The 12,893-nt window shown below is 43.7% G+C and overlaps 1 protein-coding gene across 1 annotated transcript in view; it reads right to left on the reverse strand.

Moving 5' to 3' along the window:
- The window catches only part of LOC138663725 (oocyte zinc finger protein XlCOF7.1-like), a 31,798-nt gene extending 20,067 nt beyond the window's left edge, over nucleotides 1-11,731 (reverse strand). The window contains exons 1-2 of the mRNA XM_069750045.1: nucleotides 11,678-11,731; nucleotides 98-247 (exon numbers count right to left, since the gene is read on the reverse strand). Of these exons, the coding sequence (XP_069606146.1) occupies nucleotides 98-247; nucleotides 11,678-11,704 (177 nt within the window). The 5' untranslated portion in view covers nucleotides 11,705-11,731. The remainder of the gene's footprint in view (nucleotides 1-97; nucleotides 248-11,677) is intronic.
- Between the last annotated feature and the right edge of the window lie 1,162 nt (nucleotides 11,732-12,893).

Below are 12,893 nucleotides of genomic sequence, written 5' to 3' on the forward strand. Positions count from 1 at the left end.
AAAAATAAGAATTTATTTCTGCTTCATAAAATCTACTAATCTCCTGTTATTCCCATATATAAGAATGATGTAATGTGATGTCATCAGAATCTCTCACCTCTCCAGTAAGCCGGAAGAGGATCTCCAGGGTGAGGTGTAATATCCTCTCCGCCATCTTGTCCCTGTCCCTATCCATCCTTAACGGATCAATCAGGAAAAATCTCTTAAACAGAAAATATCCACTGAGAGGATCTGATATTGTAGGGACCTGAATGTGAGGAAGATGATCAGATGTAACATCTTAAAGAATAGTAATAAAGTACAGTAATAATACAGGGCGCAGCAAAGACATAACAAAATGTTGTAATTATAGACAGATTTCATTTTAAATAATGACTAGTGATGGGCGAACCCCCCGATGTTCGGGATCGCGCCCAAGTTTTTCTGTAAAGTTCGAGTTCGGGGCCGGAGATGACGCAAACTTGCGTCCGAACCCCAAACTTGGACCTTACAGATATGGGATGGGGAGGGGGACCTGTAAAAGAAAACATAAAATTAATAATAAACATTATAATTATACTTACCTGTCCAGCGATGCGTTCTCCTGTCCCGCTATCTCCCAGCCGCATCTGCTACCGGGGCCGCTCAATACCTTCCGGTGGTATTCACTGCATTCGGCAGTCTTCGGCTTTTTCCGTCACCGTTTGTGCGGTCAAGTCCCCGCACGAACACTGCCGGAAAAAGCCGAAGACTGCCGAGTATAGTGAATACCGCCAGAAGGTAATGAGCGGCCCCGGAAGCAGATGCGGCCGGGACCCAGCGGAATGGGAGAACGCTTCGCTGGAATGGTAAGTATAATATTTATAATGTTTATTATTAAATTTATGTTTTCTTTTACAGGCCCTGGACCCAAACTGGACCAGAACTGTAACACGGCTTTCCCATGGAAAACTGTGTTCCGGACCTTGTGACCAAACACTATGTGTTCGGTACCGTCCCGAACTTTATAGTTCGGGTTCGCCAATCCCTAATGACAACATTAAATTATGGCAAATTAATTGCTTTTTGCATTTAAAAAATGTACCCTTGTTTGCCAATACAGATCAAATTTGTTTTAATTCATGGAAGAGAAGCTAAGGCAGCACTATGAAAATACTATTTGTAACAAACTTTGTTACAATTAGGAATATTAAAGCTGTTTATTTGTCATCTGCTGAAAGGCATTTGATTTATGTGGTAATTCTTAAACATAATTTTATTAAAGTTTGGCTTCTCCGGTGATTTTTCCAGCAAAATAATGGCCCTTTGTTATCCCCCTTCAGTTAGAATTAAAATTAACAGCATTCTTCTAGAACTTTTCAAAGTGTGAAAATTGTCAAAACGTCTAGCATTTAAACCTTGTGGTCAGAAAGGGCAGGAGATTGGTACACTATGCAAGACACTCACAGAAACTTGTTTCCAGTTACTTAAGTTACAAACTTTTTTTTCCTTGATTAGTTATGTCATACATGTCTTGAGCTGCTATTTCCTTCCAAATGTACCACCTTTTAATACATTCAGTGCACTTTATCCATGTCAGCCCCTCTCTCCTCTCCCATATACAGTTCACATGCTCTCTTCACATTCCTAAAATACTCAAAACCATCCATTCCCACATGACAACGCTGTAGAAACTCTTACAAATCCCTGAACCATCTGCTCTGTCACTTCTCCTTTTACTAACTGCAGGAGGCATCTCCCCTACGCTGACCACCATGTGCTGATAAATTTAACTTCTTTTCTGCAGCACACAGAAACCCTGTTTATCTTATTAACATTCATTGCAGGCCTTCTCCTGTCTATTTCAACTGTGGCCTCTGAATATCTCAGCCAGTGTGTAAAAAAGTCAAATAAATTCCTAACTTCTTAATTTCCATTTCTATAAATCGTCTGGCTCTTATTAAAACCTGGACTCAACAGTCGAACACCACCTCTGCTTCAGCTCTATCGTATGGTGGCTTAGATTTTTTTCCCCAAACATCCAGACCTGAGAAAAGTTTGTGTAGAGATGTTCGCCTTCTTTCTTCAAAATATGCTTTTCATATTATCCCCCTCACTTATGTACACCTCACTTGATGTCCACACAGCGGGTGGTTGTGTACCCTCAGACAAACTCAACCAGTTCCTGCTTCACTCTGCAACATGATATCTGCACTTGCTATCCTGTGACATTTCCACAGTCATCATGGGGGAACGTTAAATCCCTACTGATAATCCACTCTCTCCATCTGCCAATCATCTTCGGTCTCTAACCTCCTCTCAAAGGCCTTTCAAATCTTACTAACCCTTCTATACAAGAAGACAGTAATGCACTGGATCAGATCTCCTTCCATCTTTGCTCAGTGTATGATTTTGCTAACACTCCTCTCCTGAACTTTGGCCACAACTTTCTTTCAGTTTCTGTTAATAGTTGTCGCCCAATTCATAAGACACCTACATACAACACATAGAGAAATTTTCATGGAATCAATAACTAACCTAACAAGTAGAGATGAACGTGCTCGGTGATACTCATATCACTCCAGTATCTGGGTGCTCGATTGCTCTCTCTACTCTAATAAGAATGTGGTGACTGCCTGTGCGTTACTGTAATGCTGTAGCCATTTTGATACTGGTGCTGAAGCTGAACCATCACACTAACAGTCCTTCTAAGGGTTAATCATTTGCTTTACTGTTTTTATCAAATACATTTTGCATTTAGTTTAGGGAGGGAGAGAGAGTTGCATTTTTTCCTCATTATTGTACACACTGTACCCCATCTTGACTGAAAAAACAGATGTAGAAATTTTTGCTAATTTACCGTATATACTCGAGTATAAGCCGATATTTTCAGCCCATTTTTTGGGGCTGAAAGTACCCCTCTCGGCTTATACTCAAGTCATACCCAGGGGTCGGCAGGGGAGGGGGAGCTGTCTAATTATACTCACCTGCTCCTGGCGCGGTCCCTGCTTCCCTGGGGCCGCAGCTTCTTCCTGTACTGAGCGGTCACATGGTACCGCTCATTACAGTAATGAATATGCAGCCCCACCTCCCATAGGGGTGGAGCCGCATATTCATTACTGTAATGAGCGGTAACGGTGACCGCTCAGTACAGGAAGAAGCTGCGGCGCCGGAGAAGCAGGGACATCGCGCCAGGAGCAGGTGAGTATAATGGGGAGGGGAGCGCTGCGCAATATTCACCTGCTCCTCATTCCGGCGCCGCTCCCACTTCAGCATCTTCTGCAGTGACGCTGAGGTCAGAAGGCGCAGTGACGCGGTTAGTGCGCACCCTCTGCCTGAACATCAGTGCAGAAGACGCTGAAGATGGAGTGGCACCGGAAAGATGTCATGTGAATATTGAAAGTGCCGGGGGCATGAGCGACGAGAGGTGAGTATGTTATTTTTTTTTATCGCAGCAACAACAAATGGGGCAAGTGTCTGTATGGAGCATCTTATGGGGCCATAATGTTTTTCAAAACAAAAAGAGAGAAGCCAGCGCTGCTTGTGGTCAGAACGCAATTTGAAAAGCGCAAATGCGCATATTAAATTCTGACTGTATATCAAAATGAGATATTTAGCAAACAATTGATCAATTCTTTGAGCCACCCCGCCAAGTCATGGCAATCTCTTGGGGCAGTCCTGCTCTACGATTTTTATATTCGCTGTGCCATTACGGCCTCCTAAATATGCTGGGAGAAAGACCACATTAGTCCCGCTTTAAGTTTTTTTATGTTTTACTCACTGTGCCATTACGGCCTCCTAAATGTGTTAAAAGCGGGACCATATTGAATGCAAACCGTACCTTTAGTTTTTCCGAATCACTCCCATGGCGCCAGAAAGGGTATGCGACAATAACGGTCGACCAGGTCCAACAGGTCGACCAGGCTGACCACCACTGTTGCCGTGCGCGCTTGGGTCATTTACGCCATTCTTTCTGTTTTCATTGTGATTGATCTAGGCTTCTGTACACACTTACAGCAGCCCTGCCCGGGCTCTGTTTTAATTAGTGCACCTGTGCCTGGGCCTGTCTCTCTCTTTAAGCCATGGTGCTGGTTAGGCATTGTAGAGGTCAGATCTGACATGTCCATGCTTGGACCTGGTCGACCGTTATTGTTGCATACCCTTTCTGGCGCCATGGGAGTGATTCGGAAAAGCTACAGGTACGGTTTGCATTTAATATGGTCCCGCTTTTAACACATTTAGGAGGCCGTAATGGCACAGTGAGTAAAACATAAAAAAACTTACAGCGGGACTAATGTGGTCTTTCTCCCAGCATATTAAGGAGGCCGTAATGGCACAGCGAATATAAAAATCGTAGAGCAGGACTGCCCCAAGAGATTGCCGTGACGTGGCGGGGTGGCTCAAAGAATTGATCAATTGTTTGCTAAATATCTCATTTTGATATACAGTCAGAATTTAATATGCGCATTTGCGCTTTTCAAATTGCGTTCTGACCACAAGCAGCGCTGGCTTCTCTCTTTTTGTTCCATAATGTTTGTGCAGCATTATATGGGGCAAGTGTCTATATGGAGCATCTTATGGGGCCATAAGGTTTGTGCAGCATTATACGGGGCAAGTGTCTATATGGAGCATCTTATGGGGCCATAATTAACGTTTGTGGAGCATTATATGGACAAGTGTCTGTATGGAGCATCTTAAGGGGCCATAATCAAGGTTAAATTGCGCAGCAATATATGGGACAAATATCTTTATGGAGCATTTTATGGGACCATAATCAACGTTTGTGCAGCATTATATTGGGCAAATGTGTCTATGGAGCATCTTATGGGGCCTTTATTAACCTTTATGAAGGATTATATGGGCATATTTTAATATGGAGCATCTTATGGGGCCATTATAAACTTTATGGAGCATTATATGGGGCTCCTGATTCAAGATGGATATTCAGAAACACTTAACCTACTGATGTCTCAATTAATTTTACTTTTATTGGTATCTATTTTTACTTTTGACATTTACCGGTAGCTGCTGCATTTCCCACCCTAGGCTTATACTCGAGTCATTAAGTTTTCCCAGTTTTTTGTGGCAAAATTAGGGGGGGTAGGCTTATACTTGGGTCAGCTTATACTCGAATATATGGTAATAAAAAAGAAAAACTGAAATATCACATGGTCATAAGTATTCAGACTCTTTGCTCAGACAGCATATTTAAGTCACATTCTGTCCATTTCCTTGTTATCCTCCTCGAGATGGTTCTACTCCTTCATTAGAGTCCAGCTGTGTTGAATTATACTGATAGGACTTGATTTGGAAAGGCGCACACCTGTCTATATAAGACCTCACAGCTCACAGTGCATGTCACACCAAAAGAGAATCACGAGGTCAAAGGAATCGGCCAAGGAGCTCAGAGACATAATTGTGGCAAGGCACAGACCTGGCCAAGGTTACAACAGAATTTCTGCAGTATTCAAGGTTCATAAGAGCACATTGGCCTCCATAATCCTTAAATGGAAGAAGTTTGGGACCACTAGAAGTCTTCCTAGACCTGGTCGTCCAGTCAAACTGAGCAATTGCGGGAGAAGAGCCTTGGTGAGAGAGGTAAAGAAGAACCCCAAGATCACTATGGCTGAGCTCCAGAGATGCAGTAGGGAGATGGGATAAAGTTCCACAAAGTCAACTATCACTGCAGCCCTTTTTCCGCTTAAATCGCATAATATAAAGGCAGCCAAGATGTTAATATCCACATGAAGGGATGACCGTATTCCTAGGTTAGAAGAATGGCATAAAGAAATTGGTGAGATTTGTAGTTTAAAAAAAAAATGGTGGGAATCGTAAGATTTGAGCTATATTACAAATGTTGGACTCTTTTTCAGGGTTCAACAGAATATAACTCCAAGTAAATCAAACTTCTGTGAAATCAAACTGTCCACTCAGGAAGCAACACTGTTTGACAATCAATTTCACATGCTGTTGTGCAAGTGTAATAGACAACAGATGGAAATTATTGGCAATTATCAAGACACACTCAATAAAGGAGTGGTTCTTCAGGTGGGGACCACAGACCACATCTCAGTACCAATGATTTCTGGCTGATGCTTTGGTTACTTTTGAATGTTGGTTGTGCTTTGACACTCGTGGTAGCATGAGATGGACTCTACAACCCACACAAGTGGCTGAGGTAGTGCAGCTCATCCATGATGGCACATCAATGCGAGCTGTGGCAAGAAGTTTGGCTGTGTCTGTCAACATAGTGTCCAGAGGCTGGAGGCGCTACCAGGAGACGTGGATGGGGCCATAGGAGGGCAACAACCCAGCAGCATGACAGCTACCTCAGCCTTTGTGCAAGGAGGAACAGGAGGAGCACTGCCAGGGCCCTGAAAAATGAGCTCCAGCAGGCCACAAATGTGCATGTGTCTGGAAACGGTTAGAAATCGACTCCATGAGAATGGTCTGAGTGCCTGACGTCCACAGATGGGGACTGCTCACAGCCCAACACCATGGAGGACGATTGACATTTGCCACAGAACACCAGGATTGGCAAATTCGCCACTGGCGCCCTGTGATCTTCACAGATGAAAGCAGGTTCACACTGAACACATGTGACAGACGTGACAGAGTCTGGAGATGCCGTGCAGAGCGATCTGCTGCCTGCATCATCCTTCAGCATGACAGGTTTGGCAGCGGGTCAGTAATGGTGTGGGGTGGCATGTCTTTGGAGGGCCGCACAGCCCTCCATGTGCATGCCAGAGGTAGCAAGACTGACAGTTACCGAGATGAGATCCTCATACCCTTTGTGAGACCATATGCTGATGCGGTTGGCCCTGGGTTCCTCCTAATGCAGGACAATGCCAGACCTCATGTGGCTGCAGTGTGTCTGCAGTTCCTGCAAGATGAAGGCATTGAAGCTATGGACTGGCCCACCTGTTCTCCAGACCTGAATCTGATTGAACACATCTGGGACATCATGTCTCGCACCATCCACCAATGTCACGTTGCACCACAGACTGTCCAGAAGTTGGCGGATGCTTTAGTCCAGGTCTGGGAGGATATCCCTCAGGAGACCATCCGCCGCCTCATCAGGAGCATGCCCAGGCATTGTAGGGAGGTCATACAGGCACGTGGAGGCCACACACACACAACAGATGCATAATTTCCTTGTCTTGAGGCATTTCCACTGAAGTTGGATCAGCCTGTAATTTGATTTTCCACTTTAATTTGGAGTATCATTCCAAATCCAGACCACCATGGGATATTCAATTTGATTTACATTGATCATTTTTAGGTTTCATTGTTCTCAACACATTCCACTATTTAATGAATAAACATTTACAACTGGAATATTTCATTCAGCGATTTCTAGGATGTGGGATTTTAGTGTTCCCTTTATTTTTTTGAGCAGTGTATACACACACACACACACACAGGCAGAATTTTTACTTTCTTGGCCTTTTTTTCAGACAATATAACACCAAAACATTTTCTAAACTTATGGTCAGAGGTTGGATGGAGCCATTTATTCTCAAACTGCTGTTTTTTTCTCTTATTAAATCATAATCTAAACTTTTGAGCACAACTGTATATACACATATATATAAGCTTTTGTCAGTGGCAAAATGCTTATACACACATGGTCAAAATTGTTGGTACCCCTCATTTAATGACAGAAAAAAAACACAATGGTCACAGATATAACTTGAATCTGACAAAAGTAATAATAAAAAAAAGTATGAAAATGAACAAATGATAGTCAGATATTGCTTTTCAACCATGCTTCCACAGAATTAAAAAAAATAATAAAACTCATGAAATAGGCCTGGACAGAAATGATGGTACCCTTAACTTGATATTTTGATGCACAACCTTTTGAGGCAATCACTGCAATCAATCGATTCCTGTAAGTGTCAATGAGACTTCTGCACCTCTCGACAGGTATTTTGGCCGCTCCTCAAGAGCAAACTGCTCCAGTTGTTTCGTGTTTGAAGGCTGCCTTTTCCAGACGGCATGTTTCAGCTCTTTCCAAAGAAGCTCAATAGCATTTAGGTGGCGGTGGCGCAGTGGTTAGCACAGCAGCCTTGCAGCGCTGGAGTCCTGGGTTCTAATCCCACCCAGGACAACATCTGCAAAGAGTTTGTATGTTCTCTCCGTGTTTGCGTGGGTTTCCTCCGGGTACTCCGGTTTCCTCCCACATTCCAAAGACATACTGATAGGGATTCTAGATTGTGAGCCCCATCAGGGACAGTGATGATGATGTATGCAAAACTGTAAAGCGCTGCGGAATATGTTGGTGCTATATAAAAATAAAGATTATTATTATTTAGGTCAGGGCTCACAGAAGGCCACTTGAGAATAGCCCAATGTTTTCCTCTTAGCCATTCTTGGGCGTTTTTAGCTGTGAGTTTTGGGTCATTATCCTGTTGCAAGACCAGTGACCTGCGACTGAGACCAAGCTTTCTTACACTGGGCAGCACATTTCTCTCTAGAATTTGTTGATAGTCTTGAGATATCCTTGTACCCTGCACAGATTCTAGACACCCTGTGCCAGATGCAGAAAAGCAGCCCCAGAACATAACAGAGCCTCCTCCATGTTTCACAGTAGGACCGTGTTCTTTTCTTGATATGCTTCATTTTTCCTTTAGTGAACATAGAGTTGATCAAAATGTAGTTTGGCAAATTCCAGACTGGCTTTAAAAAAAACAACTTTTCAACAATGGTGTCTTCCTTGGTCGCCTCTCATGAAGTCCACTTTGGCTCATACAACAACAGATGGTGTGATCTGACACTGATGTTCCTTGAGCTTGAAGTTCACCTTTAAAGGGAACCTGTCACCTGAATTTGGCGGGACTGGTTTTGGGTCATATGGGTGGAGTTTTCGGGTGTTTGATTCACCCTTTCCTTACCTGCTGGCTGCAGTATTGGATTGAAGTTCATTCTCTGTCCTCCGTGGTACACGCCTGCGCAGGGTAATCTTGCCTTGTGCAGGCGTGTACTATGGAGGACAGAGAATGAACTTCAATCCAATATTGCAGCCAGCATGCAGCCAGCGGGTAAGGAAAGGGTGAATCAAACACCCGAAAACTCCACCCATATGACCCAAAACTTGTCCCGCCAAATTCAGGTGACAGGTTCCCTTTAATTTAAGAAATATTTTTGGGCTCTTTTGTTACCATTCATATTATCCAACTCTTTGATTTGTCATCAATTTTCCTCCTGTGGCCACATCCAGGGAGGTTGGCTACAGTCCCATGGATCTTACATTTCTGAATAATATGTGCCACTCTAGTCACAGGAACATCAAGCTGTTTGGAGATGGTCTTATAACTTTTATATTTAACATGTTTGTCTATAATGTTCTTCCTAATCTCCTGAGACAACTCTTTCCTTCGCTTCCTCTGGTCCATGTTGAGTGTGATACACACCATGTCACCAAACGGCACAGTGAGTATCTGTAGCCCTATACAGGCCCACTCACTGATTCCAAGATTGTAGACACCTGTGTTGCTAATTAGAGGATACACCTTGATTTAACATGTCCCTTTTATCACATTATTTTCAGGGGTATCAACATTTCTGTCCAGGCCTATTTCATGAGTATTTTTTTTTATTCTGTGGACGCATGGTTGAAAAGCAATGTCGGATTTTCATTTGTTCATTTTCATAGATTTTTAATTGATTATTACTCTTCACAGATTTATGTTATTTCTGTGACAATTGTGGGTTTTTCTGTCAATTTTGACCAAGTGTGTAACATCTGGTGTACAGTAGATTTGAGCTTGATTTCCTCTTTTTTTCTCTACCTCTTACATTTTCACCATTGTTACTTGTCATATTATTTGCATCACTGTTTCTAAAGACAAATGTAATTTTTTTGGATCTTATACAAACTTAAAGAGATTGTCCACTACTTTATCATTGATGACCTGTCTTGGGAGAGGTCATCATTGTCTGATCAGTTGGCGCCTGCCACCCCTGCCGAACATTCAAAATAAAAATAAAAATGAAAAAAAAAAAAAATCAAACATACACATACTTGGCAATTGCCGTGTTCAGAATTGCCAATCTATCAATAAAAAAAAGAAAAAATTAACCTGATTGTTAAACAGTGTTACGAGAAAAAAAAGTAAAAACGCCAGAGTTACGTTTTTTGGTCACCGTCACATTGCATTAAAATGCAAAAACGGGCGATCAAAAGAACGTATCTGCACCAAAATGGTATCATTAAAAAATGTCAGCTCGGCACGCAAAAAAAAAAAAAAAAGCCCTCACCCAGCTCGAGATCACAAAAATTGGAGACACTACATTTAACGGAAAATGGCGCAATTTTTTTTTTTTTTAACAATCTTTGGAATTTTTTTTCACCACTCAAATAAAAAAAGAACCGAGACATATTTGGTGTCTATTAACTCGTAATGACCTGTAGAATCATAATGGCAGATCAGTTTTACCATTTAGTAAAACATGGTAAGAAAAAAAAAACTGTGGAATTGCACTTTATTTTTCAACAGTTTCACCGCACTTGGAATTTTTTTCTCATTTTCCAGTACACAATATGTTAAAACTAATGGTGTCTTTCAAAAGTACAACTTGTCCCGCAAAAAAAACAAGTTCTCACATGGCCATTTGACCAAAAAATAAAAAAAGTTATGGCTCTGGGAAGAAGTAGAGCAAAAAAAACAAAAATGCAAAACCAAAAATACCTCGGGTCGTTAAAGAGTTTGTATGCTTTCCCGTGTTGGCGTGGGATTCCTCCTATGCTCGAAAGACATACTGATAGGGAATGTAGATCGTAATCCCCAATGGGGACGATGATGATGTTTGTACAACACCGTGGAATATGATGGCGCTATACAAGCAAGCACAATAAATAGATCGTGCCCAGCTATTTTAGAAGGGATGGTTAGGCTTGGGATCCGATGTAGAGAAGAGGTGATGAGCGAAGCAGCTGCATTCATAGTCTAGGGCAGTGTTCCCCAACAGGACATGTTTTCAGGATTTCTTTAGTGTTGCACAGGTGTTAATTGCATCACCAGCACAGGCAACAATTCCATCACCTGGGCAATACTAAGGAAATCCTAAAAACACGACCTGTTGGTGGCTCCAGGGACCGGAGTTGGGGGAACATTGCTATAGGGAATCGGAGACCACCGAGTCCATCATGGACAGCACCATCAACTGGACAAAGTGAGGCATCTCCCATGTTCCTGTTTGTCCCCCTATGATACGATTGTGGCAACTAATGCAATGTCTGTGTATCTACAAGGCCTATCACAATCCCTTCTCCCTTAGTGGAACCCCAAAAAATAATAATTTATGTAATAATGGCTAAAAAAAACAAAAACAAACCCCCAAACCTCTCTATTACAGTTATGTGGCAGCACTGCCATCACTACAAGGCGTGTAAGAGAGAATGAGGAGGAACCATCACATAATGATAACAGATATCACACAATGACGGCACCGACAACACAACAGGAGCGGAACTGACGCAAAAATCTAAACTAAAAACAAATTGCAACAACGGCAGTGGCTCTTTATCCCCACAATCCACCGGTAAAAAGGTGAGAGAAGTTATAACAATGAAGCGATAGGTCCTCCTGAGTACATCCCCCCCATAAAGGCAACTCGTGATACATGACCACGGGAGAAAATGTAAAGGCCCAAAGACTGGACGAGAACGGGTTAACAGTCCCCGTGCACTATAACGGTACTCTCCAGCACCTACCTCCACCTGCAGAGCCGCACTCCACATATATGGCTGCTCTGTGCACACAGGACCTGTGATGAGGTCACAGGAGAGGAGGAGTCAGTGGTCACATGATCAGGGGCCTCAGTGTATGCAGGACTCTGCTGTGCTGGTTGTCATGGTGCTGGATGAGGGGAAGTTTATGTGTGGGGTCAGGAAGGGTTTACAGGGTGGATGTAGCAGAGCCGTGTGTGTATGGAGCAGAGCCGCTGTGTACGAGGTGTGCGGAGCGGAGCTGTGTGTGTACGAGCTGTGTGTGTACGAGCTGTATGGAGCGGAGCCGTGTGTGTATGAGGTGTACGGATTGGAGCCGAGTGTGTACGAGGTGTACAGATCGGAGCCACGTGTTTACGAGGTGTACGGAGCGGGGCCGTGTGTGTATGAGGTGTACGGAGCCGTGTGTGTGTACAGAGCGGATCTGCATGTGTACGAGGTGTACAGAGTGGAGCCGCGTGTGTATGAGGTATGCGGAGCACAACTGCGTGTGTATGAGGTGTACTGAACGGAGCCGTGTGTGCACGAGGTGTACGGAGCAGAGCTGTGTGTGTATGAGGTGTGCAGACAGGAGCCACACATGTACAAGGTGTACGGAGCGGAGCCGTGTGTGTACGAGGTGTACAGAGCAGACCCGTGTGTGTACGGAGTGGAGCCACACATGTAACGAGGTGTATGGAGCAGAGCCGTGCGTGTCCAAGGTATACAAAGCGAAGCCGTGTGTGTACAAGGTGTGCGGACCAGAGATGCGTGTGTACGGAGCAGAGCTGCGTGTGTACAAGGTGTACGAAGCAGAACTGCGTGTGTATGAGGTGTACGGAGCGGAGCCGCATGTGTACGAGGTGTACGGAGCGGAGCCGTGTGTGTATGAGGTGTACAGAGCGGAGTCGCATGTGTATGAGGTGTACGGAGCGGAGCCGTGTGTGTATGAGGTCTACACAGCGGAGCCGCATGTGTACGAGGTGTACTGAACTGAGCCGTGTGTGTACGAGGTGTACGGAGTGGAGCTGTGTGTGTATGAAGTGTACAGAGCAGAGCCGCACATCTACGAGGTGTATGGAGCAGAGCCATGCGTGTCCGAGGCATACAGAGCGGAGCCGTGTGTGTATGAGGTGTACGGAGTGGAGCCACATGTGTATAATAATAATAATCTTTATTTTTATATAGCGCGAACATATTCCGCAGCGCTTTACAGTTTGCA

This window comes from Ranitomeya imitator, chromosome 2, assembly GCF_032444005.1.
Source record: "Ranitomeya imitator isolate aRanImi1 chromosome 2, aRanImi1.pri, whole genome shotgun sequence".
In the NCBI taxonomy this organism is placed as follows: domain Eukaryota; kingdom Metazoa; phylum Chordata; class Amphibia; order Anura; family Dendrobatidae; genus Ranitomeya; species Ranitomeya imitator.